The following is a 19119-nucleotide window of genomic DNA, read 5'->3' as shown; positions in this document are numbered from 1 at the left end:
GAAAGAGATGTTAGAAACCAACAGACTACAATAGCCAAGAAAACATATGACTGTGGTTCAACAAGTTCTACTTTTACATCATTAGGAACTTCAAGTAAGGATTCGATCTTGATTGATTAACCATGTCTTGGAATTTTTTTTTTCAAGTAACGCCGAGCACGAACGGTTTGATGTCTGACTCGAGACGGAGTGGTTGGCTGCGAAAACTGGTTGTTCACACACAGAAGATTGAAAGTAAGTGAGACTTTGTTTAGTTTTTATCCTTGCAACAACGTTGCCCTGAGTAGAAATACAGTTGCTTCCCCCGTTGCTGGTTACTTCCGAAAGCAATGCTGTTAATTTATTTTCTACAGAAGGGCCCACCCCCTGCAATACTGATGACATCACTGGGGCTCCTGCTCATGTCTCATTTCTGTTTTCTATTGTACCTTCCTCATTATTGCTCTATGATTCTACCCAGTGTTGTTTATGTTCGAGTGGTAATAATTAATTTGACTCTCCCAAAGTCCACCACATTCCCCAATGTTGCTTAGGTTGAAGTGTAAATAGTCAACCTAAGTAGTCCAACAGGTTCCCTCATGTTAATTAGGTTGGAGTGTGAATAGTAAATCTGACCACAACCTGCATGTGCTTCTCTGACTCCTTTTCCCCCCAAAGTCCAACATTTTCCCCTATGCTGTTTGAGCTGCAATCGGAATAGTAAATGTGATCCACCCAAAGTCCACCGCTTTCATCAATATGACGTAGGTTGAAGTTAGAATTGTAAATATGACCCACCAACTATTTACATTGTCCCCAATGACAATTTGGCTGGAGTGAGAATAGTAAATCCCCTATGAACATACACTATCCTCAGTATTCGTCAGGTTGGAGTTAGGCTGGTTAGTATCACCCTAGCTATATTTATTTTGCCCAATGTTAGTTAATAAGGTCAGATAAGTATTTGAGAAGTTCTTCTTTTGTTTTGTAGGTAGTTAGAATAAATGTTATTTTATAAGTGTTTACTTTCTTATTAAATAGTACTTTGATGGAATGTATTGCACATAATGTTTTGTTGTTAATTTAATTTTCTAATAAACATTTAATTACTATGATATTTTATTTTAAGTGGAATATAATACAAGTAATATATTTTTAAATAGGATGAATTTATTAAACATTTAATTATCCTTACCTTTTAATTATTTATTTGTTCAAAAACATACACATTTAAAATACATTTTTATGTTTAAAACGTTTTTATTGAAACAAAACAAACCATGGGGGAGGGGGGTAGGAGGTTAGGGTACATTTAATACAATCAAAGAAAAAAGGTGCCACTCAAGAGGGTTGGCGATGGATAGGTCGATGGGCCAGGGGAAAAGCACAGTAAATGAAAGGCTAGAAATGCAAACTGTGGAATCCCTGCGTGCATATCCAACACCCCAAATCTGAGCAATGAAAACCAGCAGCAACTCAACAAAGCACAATCCACCCCCCCCCATCCCCCCAGTAAAGAAAGGAAGGAAGAAAAAACAATACCCCACCCCCCCCGTCCTATGGTCCCGCGTCAGATTAGTCCTCACCAAGAAGCCCCGCACCCCCCCCCCGAGGCCTCTGTCTCACATGTGATCTAGTCCGCCGGGATCACCGGCGGCATCAGCCTGAGAAGCCTAAGATACCTCGGACAGGTGAGCTCCCGGAATTCGGTGGACAGCAGCGCTAGAAAGGGTTGCCACAGCTCTTCAAATTGGTCTATTTCCCCCGCCACCGTGAGCGACAACTTCTCCATTCCCAGCACATGCCAATGCCTATGCAACCAACCCGTGATGGAGGGGACAGTGTTGGTGCGCCAGTGGATAAGGATGTTCTGGACCGCAGACCTCAGCGCAATCGCGATCTGCCTGCCCCTGCGGGACTTCAGTGGGTACATTAGGTCATTGGGGAGGCCCAGCAGGACATACGCCGGGAAGCGCGGCAGCTCTATCTCAAAGTGCTTATCCACCTCGTCCAAAACTTCCTTCCAGTAAGCGGTCAGCACGGGGCAATCCCAAAGAATGTGTGAGAGGGTACCCTCCTGCCCGCAGCCCCGCCAGCACCCCTTGTCAGTGTATTTATGCATTTCATACAGTCGCTCCGGGGTGTAATACCAATAAGTGGACACCTTAGTGAAGGTCTCCGTAAGGCCCGTGTGATATGCAGAGTGCCGCGCCCGATACGCAATTTTATCCCATTCCTTGTGGCTGAGTGTCCTACCCAATTCCCTGTGCCAGCGCTCCCTCCCCGGGTTGTAATAGTGAAACGGCGGGGGTTGTAGGTACTTGTACAGATCGGTAATTAGCTTAGCGTCGGAGGTCCGGGTAGCCAGCCACCTCTCATACGGTGTAATTTGACGAGCAGCGGTGTCACGCACCTGGGGCTGGAGGGCCCAATGCCGAACCTGCATGTAGCGCAATCTGTCCAGCTCCGTCAGGCCGAACTCCTGGCGGAGTTGCTGAAACGGAATCACTCCCTCCGGGCCATAGATCTGGAAGAGCGCCCTGCAGCCCGCCTGCACCCAATGGGAGAAAACTCCCGGCTCCATCTCTGGGGAGAAGTCCGGGTTGCCCGCTATGGGTGTGAACGGCGAAGGGAAGGTGGTGAGGCCCCGAGCCTCACAGACTGCGTCCCACACCCGCAGGGGGACCCGCGTAATAAAAGAAGCGTAAAGGTTAGGGGGGCGATGCGCGCGGCGCAAGAATGGAACCTCTTGTAAAGTGCGGCCCGCCACTGCCTGGTCTTGAAAGAGCCAGTGTTTGTCGGACTCCCACCTGCTCCACTCCACCAAATATCGCAGCTGTGCCGCCTGAAAGTACTTACGGAGGTCCGGAATACCGAGGCCCCCCGCCTCCGGAGCAAGCGTGGAGAGGACCTTCTTCATTCGTGGCTTGCGGCCCTGCCAGACAAAGCGGGAGATGTCAGCCTGCATTTGTCGTATCCAGCCCACCGGGGGCTGGAGAGGGAGGGCCCGGAAAAGATACAGTATCTGGGGCAACACCGTCATCTTAACCGCCGCGATTCGCCCCAGCCAGGTCAGTAGGCCTTTGCTCCAGCGACCAAGCTCCTCCTTGATCTTCCTGCTGAGGGAGGCATAGTTAGCCGTGACCATCTCCGGTAATGTGGGCGCCAGCAGAATCCCCAGGTATGGCACCGTGGAGGAGGACCACTGCATGGGGAAGAGTCGCTGAAGGTCCCTCCTGGTGTCCGCAGCCAGGGACACGTCTAACGCCACCGACTTGCTCATATTCATTTTGAAGCCGGCCACACAGGCAAAGGCGTCTAGTTCCTGGAGGCAAACAGGCAGCGACCTCCTAGGGTCGTCCAAGGTCAACAGGACATCGTCCGCGTAGAGACTGACCGTGTGGACATACTGGCCCATCCGGACCCCAACCGCATCCGGGTTATCGCGAATCCTCTGAGCAAACGGCTCCATGTAGAGGGCAAACAAGAGCGGCGAGAGGGGGCAGCCCTGCCTTGTGCCACGTTCGATGGCAAATCCACCGGAGCTACACCCGTTGACCCGCACCGACGCTGAAGGATGCTTATAACAGTTGAATACCATGGTGCGGAACTTATCCCCGATTCCCAATTTCTTGAGAACCAGCTCGAGATACGGCCAGTAAACTCTGTCGAAGGCCTTCTCCGCGTCGACGGACAGCAACATCCGCTCCCCCGGGATCCGCGAGGCCTTCTCCAGAACATGCGCCACCCGCTTGGTATTGTCAACCGTCTGTCTGCCGGGTACAAAGCCAGCCTGGTCCGCCTCCACCAATCCGGGGAGGTGTGGACCCAGCCTGGACGCTAGAATCCCTGTATACAACTTGGTCGACATTTAAGAGCGAGATGGGTCGATACGAACCGCAGAGGGCCCGGTCCTTCCCAGATTTCGGAATTACCGCGACCGTCGCCCTCAGGAGATCCGGTGGGATGGCTCCCGGTTCGGAAAAGGAATTAAATAGCCGAGTAAGGACAGGGGCCACAGCCGTGCAAAAAGTCTTGTAAAACAAAGACGTGTACCCGTCCGGGCCCGGGGCCTTACCATGCTTCAGCCGCGCGATAGCGGAAATCACCTCCTCAACATGGATATCCCGCTCCAGGTGGTCCGCCCGAGCCGGATCCAGCACCGGAAGGGTCACCGACTCCAAATAGCCTTCGGCGTCCTGTGGCGAGGAGGGTTCCTCCGCATACAGCGCCTCGTAGAAGCCGCGGAAAGATTCCGCTACCTCTGCGTCCCCGGAGACGACCACCCCGTCCGTGCCCACCAGTTCCCTCACGACGCCACGCTGCTGCGTGACCCGGAGCCGGTGTGCTAGGAGCTTGCCACATTTGTCCCCCCCAGTGTAGAAGGCGTGTTTCAAGCGCAAGGCGGCATACTCTGCCCTATCAAGATCCAATGCCGACAGGAGCTTCCTCGCAGCCTTCAACTGCCTCCACACCCTTGGCGCCCCCGTACGGCGGTGGACCTGCTCAAGCTCCCGGACCTGAACGGTCAGCTTGTCCCTCTTCCGTTGCCGCTCCCTATTTTCGGCTGCGGAGATAGAGATAAATTCCCCCCCGGAGGACTGCCTTCAATGCCGCCCACTGTGTCGCCTGCGAAGTGTCGGTGTTGCTATTGTGAGTTAGGTAGTCCTGTATGACCTCCCCAATGCGCTGCACTACAGACTTTTTGTGTAGAAGGGTATCCCGGAGGCGCCACACCCCCCGAGAGGGGGAAGCCGCCGGCCACTGGAAAACGCCGGTGACTGGTGAATGGTCAGACAAGGTCAGGACCCCGATGTCCGCCGCCGTGGCAGCGGCATGCATCGGTCCACTCACCAGAAGGTAGTCCAGCCGTGAGTAGGTTCGATGTGCGTGTGAAAAGTAAGAGTAGTCCCTATCCGTGGGGTGCATGGAGCGCCAAAGGTCGTGTAAGTCCATTTCCGCAATCCGGGCCTTCACAGCCTGGGACAGTTCCCCCGTCTGCGGGAAGCGCTGCGCCGATCTGTCCATCACAGAATCAAAGACAATATTAAGGTCTCCCCCCAGAATGACGTGGCGGTCGGGGGAAGCAGTGACATCCACCAACACGGAGTCTAGGAAACGCTTTTGGTGGTCGTTTGGGCTATAAACGGAGCCAACCGTAAACGCTATGCCTCCTAAGCGCATGCGATACGCAAGAAGCCTCCCCTTCTGTTCAGCACACTTATACAAAACCTCCCCCCTAAAGGAGCTCGCTAGAAGAATGGCTACCCCCGCCGTCTTGTTCGCTGCCGAGTAGAAGAACTGGGTAGGGAACTTAGCAGAGCGCAGCCTATGGCAATCCCGGGACAATAAGTGGGTCTCCTGTAAAAGGCAAATGTCCGCCTGCGTCCCCTCCAGCAAAGATAAGATCGCTCTGCGCTTCACGGGGTTGTTCAGACCCTGAACATTAAGGGTCACTACCTTTAGGGCCGACATTCCTCTCGGGGATCGGGAGCGCCGTGCAATGGGCAGGGGATCAGCGGGTGGGGCGCGCGGGGCAGCCGCGCAGGACAAGCCATAACAGACCAAGCGTGGGCATGGACAACATCGGACGGGACCTCCCCAACCCCAGAACAACCCCTACACCCACCCAAAACACAACCCTGGCAACTAGCCAAACGCAAACTCAAACACCCCATTGTCCCAGTCAAGCCCCAAAACGGGCAAGTCCGTAGAAAGGAACGAAGTGGACGTCCAGCCACTCACCTCCAGCCGCTCCCCCCCGACCCCCCCGCCCTGAGCCCAGCAGTTAAAGAAGCTAAAGGCATCTCCCCCCGGAGTGAGTGTTAGGCCGTCAAGGCCACGCCAGTGGAGCCGGCCGAGTCCCTGGCCGCCGCCCTCAAAGCGTCGGCCATGTCCGCCCTGATGGTAGGGGAATCAGGACGCCCTGCGCTGGCCGCTGATCGTCGCCTCGCCGACCTCCGCCGGCTCCGTCTCTCCGAGGCCCTCCACGACGGTGTAGCTCCTTCCTCCTCCGCCGCCGTAAGCCCCAGGACTCCACAAATGTCCTGCAAGGAGCGTAGCTGGTGTAGCACCCCGTTCCATCGGAAGATCAGGCGGAAGGGATGACCCCAAGAGTACGGCGTCTCGTGCTCGCGCAAAAAGTCAGTGGCAATCCTGAAGGACCTGCGTTTCTGCAGCGTGATGGCGGAGAGGTCCTGGTAAAGCGCCACCGGCCGCTCCAGGAAAGTCAGGGGCTGTTTCCTGCGGGCCTCAGTCATGATGCGTTCCTTCAGCGGGAAATCGGGCAGGAAGGCCAGAATGTCCGGTGGAGGTGCCGATGATTGGCGCTGCCTGCCAACCCTATGTGCCCTATCAATGCTAATGGGGAAGTCTGCAGCTTCCCCCAGGATCTCTCGGAACAGGTCCCGCAGGTAGCTCCCCAGATCGGACCCCTCATCTGCAGTCGGCACACCACGCACTCGAATGTTGTTCCTCCGTGATCTGTTCTCAAGGTCCTCAGAGTGGGCCTGGAGCTCAACACACTGCTCCCGGAGGCGGAGAACGTCCTGTTGAAGATGGCCTATCTCCTCCTCCCGGCGTTAGGCCTCCGTCTCCACCGTTTCAACGCGCTCGCCAAGGCCCTCCACTTCCCTGCGCACTTCCCGGACCTCGCTGGCCACCTCCCGCTTCAGTGTCTGGAAGTCCTCCCTGAGGGAGCTAAACAGTTCCTCCATAAAGGTCCTCGTGACGGGTGGTTCCCCCCCAGTCACGTCCGCCGAGGCCCGGGAGGTCCCCGGCGAAGGCTGTGTTCTGTCCCTCAGTTGCTGGGCCCTGCCAAGCATGTCCGGCAGGGTGCGGTCCCCCTTCTTCGAGCCTCCTCTTCCAGACATCGCAAGCACTGCGGTCGGGCCCTGGTCCAGCCGCCCCAGGGATGCCCAGCTGCTGGCAAGCACTCGACGTGGGTGTCCCCCCACAAGCAGGGTCGCTGCGTCACAGGTGACAAGATGGCGGTCCAGTCCGGTCACCGCCAGCCGCGGATGCCCATCCGAGACAGGAATGGAAGCTACAGTGAGGGGCTCCTCGTCAGCACATCCCCCAAAAAGTCAGCCCAGCAGCCGCGGCGGTCACATACATCCACCAGCAAGGGCTCCGGTGAAGGCCAACACCACTGATCCCACGGGGACAAGATGGCGGCAGGGCGAGGCAGGGCAGAGCGACCAGGCCCGGCGACACCACCGGGGCCCCCAAAACGCACAGCAATCAAATAGGTTCCACCGCCGGTGTCAGTCTGTCACACGCAGGGGCCCAGATGGTCCGACCCCAACAGAGAGTCCGCCGTACTTCGGCCAAGGGACAGGGGCCTACACAGTGCGAAGTGTCGCCGACACAGGTCTGAGTGCCAAAGCACCCGTCCGAAGTCTTCCGCACCGTCGGGTCCCCTCCCGCAGGGCTCCTTCACCCTCCGTCGAGCGACGGGCCAGATTCCTTCCAGATCGCAACTTTCAGCACCAGGCCCAGCCGAGGCGCCCGGACAGCACTCCGATGCGCTCCGCCTCTCAGGCCCTCCTTCGCTCCTCGAGCTCGATCGGACTTTTTGGGGGCTTCCCCCGAGGCGATCAGAACCAAAACGGCAACAACGTGCGCACCAGGTGCTCCGCCACGCTCCTCTTCCACGCTGAGCCTCAGCGGGGGGAGAAAAGCATAAGAAAAGGGCTCAAGCTTGGCCGGGCCGGAGGAGCTACGGGAGGAAGCGTCCGCTCACCCCGCCATCTTGGCCACGCCCCTAAAATACATTTTTAATGTTTTATTTAACAACAAATAAGTGTTAATTGCGTAATATTGTTAATAACATAAACCATTAATGCATTCTATACCTTAGATAAAACAAACATAACATTATTTACATAGTGTACACAATTCTTAGGTACCTATATAGTTGCATAAACATAAAGAGCATTTTTTTTATAATTTAGTACATTTTTTATATGTATTTACATAAACATTCTAAATATTTGTTTACATATTTTCTTACATTTTTATTTCCCAATGAGAAAAAAGTTAGACTTTTGAACATAGTAGAATATTGTATAACATTTAACGTTTTAAACATTTTTTGTTAAGATTTAGTAACATTTTTAACTGTAAAAATGTTTTCCCATTTAATTAAGGCACCATTTTGTTTACCACGTATAGTATAGTGCAGTCTTTCTTATTTTTCTTGAGTCAACAGCGTTTGGGGCAGAGAAAAGAGGTTGGATTGCATCCCTTCAGATCAAGTAAAGGTTCATTTAAAGTTTGTTTGTACTAGATACTTAAGGTTTTGTGATTTCAATATTATTTTAAGTCTAGTATGTCTTTCCTGTTTAGAATTATTTTAGGACAATTTAACATTTTGTGAGTACCATTACTCAGTCTTTCAAGGGTAAAATACTGGCACTTCTCAGGAGGCTTTTCCCAACGAATCAGGCAATGTGTGATGTCACCTAAGTTAAAGGTCACACAAAGTAATTTTAGTGATTTCATCCCTGGAGCCTGTAAGTGATCCAATTTGAGACCTGTAAATACCTTTCTCGCTTTCCTCAAAAATAAATTTTCATTTGCACTTTTTTTCAGAATAGAACAAGCTATTTGGTTTAGTTCATGTATAGGATCACACGGAGTTAGTGTCTGGCGCCCATTATTTGGCTGTACACTTCTGGTTTAATTTTTAGAGAACAAGCCTGGCAGCTTCTAAATGCATTTTTGCTTCATTTTTGCCAAACGTGAATTTATGCCCTGTTCAGTTTTTTTTTATTGCACATGAATTCTTTATTGAAAGTTGTATTTATTATTTGTCTATGTGGATTGATACTTACTCCTATGTGCATTTCATTTTTTGTGCTTTTTAGATATTAAACTAAACTAACATATGCATGAAAAAGCATGCATCTGTTTTCCCTTGCGTGTGGATGTTTTAAGGTATATGTTTAGCATATTATTAATGGTTTGCTTTTTTTGCATATGTGCCTTGCAGATTACTCCCATTTGTTCTATTTGTACTTTATGAATAACAAACTAGGCTAAGCTACTTAGATGCCAAAATAGGCTACAGAGCATGCCCCAGTGTTCGCTTGCAAGTGGATTGCGCATTCACATACACCAAACTTTAGTCCCTGCATACCGGCCCTAGAAACGAGAGCTCAAAGATGATCTCCTGTTGGCAGATGCAAAGTAGAAATCAACAAAAACTCCACTGTAGGCCCTTGCAGCTCGTAAGATAAGACACCATTTACAGTGCTCCTTTACTAGCTAAGTGGCTTATAATTTCAAGGTGCCAATGGTTAGATTTGAGCATTAGTAAGGCAGACCTGCAATCAAACAGCAATCTTCTTCACTTACCTCTTCTAGAGAGTGGTACACTTCATAATTATGCCATGACAACGATCTCCGATTACGAACAGGCGTCTGGTTGCTTTGTTTTTCAATTTCCTCCTGCAGATTTTTGATGAGAACCCTAGAGAAAATTGCACAACTTACAGTGAGAGATAAATGCTGACATCAATAGAGAGGCAAACATATGCAAATCCATCTGCAAACACAAACTTCAGGCCTTCTTCAACCAATGCCTCGTATGTGCTTTATATTTTTATTAATTTTTCTATTTGACTTCTTAGTTCAGCGATACCTATTATGGAGTATTTCCTACAGCAGACATTCACAATTGTTTTTGACTGGAACTCCATTCCTGATTTTTACACACCAGCAGTATCTAATGAAGGCATTAGGAAGTCCGGGGAACTATATTTTTTGGGCAGCCTCCAATATAGATATTTGTTATTAAATGTATTTTTAATGAGTGAATGAATATATGAGGTCATAATCAATGCATAGCGGAGCACAAGTTGTAGTTAGCTCTGGTGAATTTATGTGTATTTTCTTTAGATCAAAATGTTAATGTTGCCACTGACATATTCATCTAACTATAACGCTACTGCAATCTTTGTTTTATTCATTGAATGTTCAAAGAATTTCAAAAAACAGATCTTTTTTATCACACTTAATATAACGTTACTTTAACCTTTGTTTTTTTTTAGTGAATTGCTAGTTTTTTTTAAGGTAAAGTAATATTTTATTACCATATGTAAATCCAACCCCCCAACAGGCCATGCGGCCAAATCCCCAGCAGGCAGCCATCCCCACACTACACGCGGCCTTTGCCATGCGCAGCATAAGGATGGACTTCGGGCCCTAGGGACCCGATCCGGGGCCAAATGCAAGAAAAAAGGAGAGGTGGTTGCACTCCCCCACCTCCCGAGCCCTATTAGGCCCAGGGGATCCCATCCTCTGGGGCAATACCAATAAAAAAGGGTTACGAGCCATGTCGTCCCCCCTATCCCTGAACCACATGAGGCTCTTGCAAACCCCTCCCCAAGGCATTATGTATTTTATAGGGGAGGAGGGCCACGTGGCCCTCCCCCTGAGCCTTGTTAAGCCCTAGGGACCCCATCCTCCAGGGCTGTATTTTTTCTAAAGGAGAGGGGGGCTGCAGGGTCCCCCTCACTTGAAACAGCCCTGGGCACCCCAGTCTCCAGAACCGTGTTTATTTAAAGGGGAGAGGTTCCATGTGGTCCCCCTTCCCAAGCCTCATTAGGCCCTGGGGACTCAATCCCCAAGAGCCCATGTATTGTAAAGGTGAGGGGACCACATGGCTCCCCTCCCCAAGTCTTATTAGGCCCTGGGGACTCCATCCCCCAGGGCTGTATTTTTTAAAGACGAGGGGGGGGGGGGGCACGCAGCCTCCCTCCCTGAGTCACTAGTAGGTAGTTATAGTTACGAACGTAGTTTCAATAGGACAAACGTTTTTTGACTTGCCTATATCTTTGGTGCAGATTGACGAATCTTAACAAACTTTTCCCCCAAAAGTACGCATGTGATTGTTGTTGCGCATGGAAAGTTTCGAGGTGATTTGTCAAGAGGGGGCCGAGAAAAAGAGAGGGTCAAAAAATGTGTTTCTCATGTTAATTCCCATAGAGATTTTAGTCACGACTACAGCCGAACCGAATGTGGCAGAAAGGTAGCTCTTGGTCCAGAAAGAACCCCTTTTATTTGGTGTTAATCTGTTTAGTAGTGTTGGAAATACTAAAGGAAATGTAAATTCGTAAAAATAGGGTTGCTGATCCTCTGAGGATCCAACAGTCCCCATGCTGAAATGTGCTTGGCTGGCAACACTTCAAGCAGGAAGTGTTGGCAGCCTTTTTTGGGACTCGGGTAGGAATACCCTGACCCGTGGGCCTCTTGGAGGGGTCTTGCAGGACATTTTTTATACATATTTTGTCATAATTTGCACTGGATCCAGGGCTCCCGCCAAAAACGTTTAAGAAAAGGAGCAGGGCTCCCGCACTTCTCTACTATTTAGCCCCCATGTGGGCCAGGTCCAAGGGGAATGTGGTTTACATTAAAGTTAAAAGAGTGGGGCTCATGGGGCCCCACTCCTTGGGCATTCTTATGCCCCAGGGTCCACCACCTTCCTGGGGCTTATATTGTGTAATAGGGGACTGTGCTGACCCCCCCTCCCCCCCGGATCCCGGGGACCGCCACCTCCCCAGGGCTAATTCTAAATAAATTAGGGGGCTTCATGGACCCCATGCCCCGGGGGACCACCACCTCCCCAGGGCTAAATTGTTTGTAATGAGGTCCTCATGGATCTCCTGGGCCCTAAGTACCACCAACTCCCTTGGGCCAAAATACAATTTTTAAAATGGGAGAGCCATATACAGACCGGGAACCACCACCTCCCTGGAGCCGGCCCATGAACTTCAAATGAGGGGGCCCTGTGGCCCCCCTCTGGAGCCATACATGTTCATGGGGACCACCACCCCCCAGGGCCAACTCCTGCTCTGTTCAGGGTTGACCACCTCCGGGACATAGATGTTTGCTGTGACTTGGCGAGAACTTTGACAGCTCCATGTCACAGCAAACACTCCGCTTTCAGCAAGCGAGAGCTGACAAAATGCTCTTGTTTGCTGGAAGCGGAGATTTCATCTGTTTCCCTGCCTGCTGTCAAGCGGGCAGAGAAACAGACTAAAGAATTGCTCCTGCACGGAGGGAGCTGTCTTTCAGCAGTTTCCTCTGTGCAGCAGCAATGCCAGCTCCCGCAGGAGGCGAGTAGCCTGCAGGGACCCCAGGGGCCTTAAGACTTTCCACATGGTCTCGAGACAAAAGAGCAGCAAGAAGCAAAATAAAGGTAAGAAACGAGCAGAAAAAGGAAGAATAATGGACAGCAATGAGCAGAAAGAGGCAAAATAAAGGTCAGAAATGAGAAAAAGAGGCAGAATGAAGGTCAGAAATGAGCTGAAGAGGCATAATAAAGGTCAGAAATGAGCAGAAAGAAATAAAATAAAGGTATGAAATGAGCAAAAAGAGGCATAAAAAAGGTCAGAAATGAGCAGAAAAGGGTAAAATAAAGGACAGAAATTAGCAGAATGTGGCAAAATAAAAGTCAGAAACAAGCAGAAGGAACTCAAATAAAGGACAGAAACAAGCAGAAAGATCAGAATAGAGTTCTGGAGTTGGAATAGTAAATTATAGTATTCCAACATCCAGCGCCCCCCTCCGCAAGTCGTTGTTATGACTTGCGGGGTAATGGAATGCATGGTAAAAACCGCGCTGTAACAATATGCGAGGTGACGGGCTGCGGAAAAAAGAGGCATATTCAGTGGAAAGAGGCATAATACAGATCAGAAACAAGCAAAAAGAAGCCCTCAATGATCCTCAGCAGCTAAGGTGACTTCATCCTCCTACCAATAGTGCACCAGGAGGTGCGTTTGCAGAGTGGTTGAGAAAAGGGCCGGGGCATCCCACGAGATATCGGCAATCCTGCTGTGGGGACTTACAGGTGGCAACAATAGGAGTTCTTGGCCCCCAAGGACCCTCAGCAACCAAGGGGACTTCATCCCCCAACCAGTAAATTGCCAGGAGGTGCGTTTGCAGAGTGGTTGAGAAAGGGGGCGGGTCCTCCGACGAGGTCTCAGCAGTCCCGCTGTGGGGGACTTACTAGTGGCAATAATAGGGGAATTTGCCCCCAAGGGCCCTCAGCAGCAAAGGGGACTTCATCCCCCTACCAGTAGTGAGGCATGTTTCAAAGTGGTTAGGAAAGGGGACAGGGCCTTCGACGAGATCTCACTAATCCCACTGGGGGACTTACTGGGGTTAACAGGAGAGGTACTTGGCCCCTAACTACTCTCAGCAGCCAAGGGGACTTAATTTGGGGGTGGCAAAGCAATACTCTGCCCACTCATGGAACTCTGCGGAATTTGCCAGAGTTTTTCGGTAACTCAGCGGAATTCCATGGTGTGAAACTATGTGAGCTCTGCCCAGGCCTAGCAGAAAGAGAATAAATAAAGGCCAGCAATGAGCTGAAAGAGGCAAAATAAAGGTCATAAGTGAGCAGAAAAAGGAAGAAAATTAGCAGAAATAGAGCAGGCAACACTCAGGCACTCATGCACCCACTCACAGAACAACTCAGACACTCACACACCCACTCAGACACCCCCTAAGACACTCACGCCCCCTCACAGAACAACTCAGACACTCACACACCAACACATATACCCAGTGAGACTCTCATGCATACACTCACACACTCACTCTCAAAGGATCCAGGTGACAGGAAATAACAATAAAAAGATGTAGAAATTCACTGAAAAAAACAAAGGTTACAGGGATGTGATAGTTAGGAAATAAAATTAAAAACTCCGTACAAATTCACTGGAAAAAACAAAGGTTACAGGGACATTATGGTTAGGAAATATAATTTAAAATAACCTTAGAAATTCGCTGAAAAAACCAAGGTTACAGGGACGTTATGGCTAGGCTCAGATTTCCCTTGTACAAACCCAATGAAATTCAGCAGTTATCATTACCCAAGCTACCTATAACTTCCACCCCCGTAATCCTCTGCTTATGACTTCACATATTACATTACTCATGACATGGTCAGTGACATCACTGATGACATCTCAAATGACATCACTGATGACATCATCCAGTGAGAGTAAGTGTATTTAAGAGTTCATGGGTGTTAAACATATATACTAACCTACTACAAACATTAAATTAGTATACTAGATGCACTACTGCTGAGGGATTCTACTTCTAACATATATTATGTAAGTGGCTGTGCGACTGTATGTATCTTTGTGTGTATGGGTAGGTGAGTGGATGTATGGGTGTCTAAGTGGGTGTGTGAGTAGGTGTGTGGGTGAGTGAAATACTGTGTGAGTGGCTGTATTGGTGAGTGAGTGCGTGTGTTAGTGGCTGTATGGGTGAGTGAGTGGGTGTCTGAATGGCTGTATGAGTGAGTGACTGGCTATGTAAGTGGCTGTATGGGTGAGTGAATGGTTGTTTGAGTGGGTGTTTTGTTAAGTGAGTTGCCACTAGACCCATCATAACGTGTCCATCTCACAGTATATCCTCTGTAATAATTTATCTATTAAGAATGTTGATTTGCTAATTTGTTTACTTGATTTAGGACCGAATACAAAGAATAAGGACTTAGCATTAGATACACAATTCGCTACAGCAATGGAGCATTTAAAAGCCAACAGAGAAAGTAGTTTTAGGTCAAAACCATAGTTTTGTCACCAAGAAGGGGATTCACTCATCTCCATATTGGGGGAACATCTCTTTTCTGAATCCATCTTGTCTAAATGTAGGCATATGAGTGATGTCACAATAATGGTGCAAAGAGCTTTAACAAATGACACGTCCCGCATTATAAAGACAAAAGATAAGGGTGGGAATAGTTTGGTATTATCTAGAGAACTCTATCAACATAAAGAATATAAGTAACTAAAGGATAGGAGTTGTAATATCAAATTTAATTATTATTTCACTATCCTATTGAAAAAAAGTTAAACTCTCACATTTTAGGCTGATCAAATTGCTATGACTACTGATGAGGGCAAATATTTGAAATGTGACATTCCTGATACACTAGCTTTTCACTTCCTTCCTAACACCCAAGACTCATATACCTTTACTTACCCCATCAAAAGATCCATTGTTAGATGCATCAGTGGTCTCACAGATACATTTTTAATGCCTTATGTATCAGCACTGACCTGCTGTATAAAAGATGTAGTTCATAAATTGGAGTGCCTTCCATTTCAACTTGATTGGCTTTTGGTGACCTAAGATGTTGGTGTTTGCTCTTTTTAGATACCTCCATTAACTGAACAGATATTGCGGCACCCAAATATTTTTTTCTGACTGGTCGGCTTTTGTCTTTTAGACACACAAATGCTCATTATAGTAAAGTGCCTTTTCTGGACATGGTTAGCCCCCACTTTTTGCCTGTAAAACGAAGTAATTTAGACTGGAAGTGCATAAGGTATCTGCCAACCAGGTCCCCTGTGCCAGATCTCCTTCCCTAATCTGTACCTTTTTGTTTCCACAATTGCCACCCTAATAGCTCACATAAGTCCCTCATAAAAGGTACCCCTGGTACCAAGGGCCTTGTTGTTAAAGAGGGTCCCTAAGGGCTGCAGCACAAATTGTGGCCCCCTAAGGGGCCCCTCACCGAGCACATGCACCCTGCCATTCCAGCCTGCATGTCTTGGTGCAGACAAAACTGAAGAGTGCCCACAGACACTGCATGTGATATAGGTAAGACACCCCTTCAGCAGGCCTTAGTCCTAAGGCAGGGCGCATTATATCTCCTGTGAAGACATATCTGCATGATCAGAAATGTCCCTGCAATATCCTTGTTGATTCCTGGATATTGTAAGTGATCAGGGAAGCTGTAGAAAGTACATGGGCTGGACACTCATCATTACAAGTTCCCCAGTTCCATGATGACTTCACTGAAGTATAGGATGTTTGGTATCAAATTTATCAGCGTACAATAAACCTGCACTGATTCTACTGTCAGATTTATTAAAAATTGCACACAGAGGACTCCTTAGATGGGTCCCCTGAAACCTACCAATCCTTAGTGTGGTCATCAACTGGCCTGAGCCAGCCTTCTACCACCAGACAGTGTTCTGACCTCACGGGGAGAGTGCCTGCGCTCTCTGAGTTCGTGAACAATCCTTTCCTGGGTGGAGGTGTTCACACATCACCCTGGTCAGGAAGAGCCATCCACGGTGGGAAGCCTCAAAGAACACTAAGGGCCCTATAATGATGTCGGTTGGAAAACCTCCGACCTGTGGTCGGAGGATTTTGATCAACATCATCGGTTTCACTTTCGACTGCCGTATTACAATGACGGCGGTCAGGAGAGAAACCGGGCAGTCATTCCGTCTGGCTCACCTTTTGATCTTGAACCAACGCGGAACTGCACCAGGACTCTCCTTGCCCCACCGACGCTAGTACCTCGCCGGACCCGCTGCGTCCATCAGGATTTGCGGAAACGGTTTGGAGCAGGACTGAATAGAGCCGGGTGTGCGTCCGCTGACAGGGCTGCAAGCAGCAGGGGACTCCATTGCCCAGGAGCCCCTGCGCGCCCAATTGCTTACACCTGGGCAGCTCTCCCTGGAAGACACGCCCCCAGCTGATCTGCAAGCTAAATCTGCCCTTCCACTTGGAGCCTTTGGGACTCACCTTTTGATCTTGAACCAACGCGGAACTGCACCAGGACTCTCCTTGCCCCACCGACGCTAGTACCTCGCCGGACCCACTGCGCGGGTCCCGCAGCGTCCATCAGGATTTGCAGAAACGGTTTGGAGCAGGACTGAATAGAGCCGGGTGTGCGTCAGCTGACAGGGCTGCGAGCAGCAGGGGACTGCATTGCCCAGGAGCCCCTGTGCGCCCAATTGCTTACACCTGGGCAGCTCTCCCTGGAAGACACGCCCCCAGCTGATCTGCAAGCTAAATCTGCCCTTCCACTTGGAGCCTTTGGGACTCACCTTTTGATCTTGAACCAACGCGGAACTGCACCAGGACTCTCCTTGCCCCACCGACGCTAGTACCTCGCCGGACCCGCTGTGTGGGTCCCGCAGCGTCCATCAGGATTTGCGGAAACGGTTTGGAGCAGGACTGAATAGAGCCGGGTGTGCGTCAGCTGACAGGGCTGCGAGCAGCAGGGGACTCCATTGCCCAGGAGCCCCTGCGCGCCCAATTGCTTACACCTGGGCAGCTCTACCTGGAAGACACGCCCCCAGCTGATCTGCAAGCTAAATCTGCCCTTCCACTTGGAGCCTTTGGGACTCACCTTTTGATCTTGAACCAACGCGGAACTGCACCAGGACTCTCCTTGCCCCACCGACGCTAGTACCTCGCCGGACCCGCTGCGCGGGTCCCGCAGCGTCCATCAGGATTTGCGGAAACGGTTTGGAGCAGGACTGAATAGAGCCGGGTGTGCGTCAGCTGACAGGGCTGCGAGCAGCAGGGGACTCCATTGCCCAGGAGCCCCTGCGCGCCCAATTGCTTACACCTGGGCAGCTCTCCCTGGAAGACACGCCCCCCACGCATCCTATTTTAGTTGTTGTTATCCCGCAGCGCGGGAGCGCGCGGGAGTGCCCGGGGCTAAGCTCGGGCAAAGGGCGGGCCGTCTGAGGCCGTCAGAGGCAGGAGGAGGCTGGGCTGGGCCCACTCTCTAAGATCTGTTTGCCATTACTCCATTCCCTGAGGTACTACCTGTTTACAAGCGCATGTTAAAGGGGCACACACATATCATCTAACGTAGTTGTTGTTTGCATGCCACCTGATATAAAAGCCACGTATGTCATTTATATTGGTGGTATAATTTTGCCGTGTGTAATCACTGGTTTGGGCCATTTGTGCGTCTCCCACTATGGCTACCTGTACCCCATCACGTAAATTATCCACGTTGGGAGGCTCAGTCAGAGGCACGCTAGACAATTTTATTACAAGAGCTACCTCTGTCCTGGAAAAGGAGATAGCTATGGCAGAGCGACGTCTATCGGCCGAAATCTTACAATCTAAAAGATCTTCTCTTGGCCCTATCCAGTTGGTTGTTTCACCGTCGCCGGCCCCACCTATCTCTTGTTTACCGGTCAGCCCCCTTGCTTCTACATCTTCTCTGACCATTCATGTTGACAATCCAACGTCACCTTCTCACTCACACCCAACTTTGTCTGATCCTACCCTCCCTATTAGTCATCCTAGGGGCTTTACACCTCCGACCACATCTGTTCCTGGAGCCATATCCAATTCTAATGCTGTCAGCCCGCAAAAGTTGAGAGGGAGAAGCAACATCATAGCCCCCCCCCCTTCCAAAAAAAGAAAAAAAGGAGGGAAAAATCTTAACAAAACGAACCATTTGGGTATTGCTAAACACATTGCGTTGGGAAACATCGCAAAAACTTCTATCCCAGTAGCTAAGCAGCCAGCAGAGCAAGCTACGGAGTCAGATCACTGTAAATTTGATCTTCTATCAAACAATATGATGTCCCAAATTGAGAAAGTTCTTAAATCACTCCTTCTTCCACTAACAGAAAGGATAAAGAATGTGTCCAACCAACTAGGGCTATTAGAGCAAATGATCCAGAAAAACACTGACAAATTAAACGAGCAATTCCCAAAGGCCTTGGTATCATCAAATAACACTCCTGCTGTTAACCTATCTCCAACGCCAGATGATAGGCTAAGCAGACCAGAAATAACTAATATCAAAATTGTCCCACGCCCATCAAATGTACTTAACCTATCATCCTCTCGTAAGACAACTGTTATTTCCCCTTCCTCTAGAGGCATCCTCCCTTCCACAATCAACGCCCTTCCCTCCACTGTTTCAAATAAAAAACACGACGGTAGTCCTGACCACATAGACCTCCCACCAGAGGCAACCCCCTACGTTGTACTTATGACATGAGTTCCTGCACTAGAGGCAGGCAAGAAGGAAGGTTATTATGACCTAAAAAACAAAGTTTTACACCGGTTGGGAAAGAATAGGCCGTTACCTCTTAATATAAATGGCGAACTTTTGAATGTCGGTAGGCTTGGTTGGGTGGGCCACGGCCCAAGGACATTGAGGGCGACGTAATCGTTGTCAATTTTAGAGATGTTAGAGCTACTAGACACATTGTGAATTGGTCCCAAGCTCCATACCAGAGCCCCATTAGAACCCTCGATCTAACCTATTTTTATCCGCAGTCACTAATTAGGAATCCTACTTACCCCATCATCCCAACTCGGCCACAGGCAGGACCATCTCTT

The 19119-nt window shown here is 49.7% G+C and overlaps 1 protein-coding gene across 2 annotated transcripts in view; it reads right to left on the bottom strand.

Annotated features, from left to right (window-relative positions):
* CPA6 (carboxypeptidase A6) overlaps positions 1–19119 on the bottom strand; it is a 906257-nt gene that overhangs the window by 137495 nt on the left and 749643 nt on the right. For both annotated transcript variants that reach the window (XM_085605490.1, XM_085605492.1), the window contains exon 4: positions 9340–9454. In XM_085605490.1, the coding sequence (XP_085461616.1) occupies positions 9340–9454 (115 nt within the window). The remainder of the gene's footprint in view (positions 1–9339; positions 9455–19119) is intronic.

This window comes from Triturus cristatus, chromosome 5_1 (assembly GCF_964204655.1).
Source record: "Triturus cristatus chromosome 5_1, aTriCri1.1, whole genome shotgun sequence".
NCBI lineage: Eukaryota > Metazoa > Chordata > Amphibia > Caudata > Salamandridae > Triturus > Triturus cristatus.
This window is presented reverse-complemented; position numbering and strand designations above follow the sequence as displayed.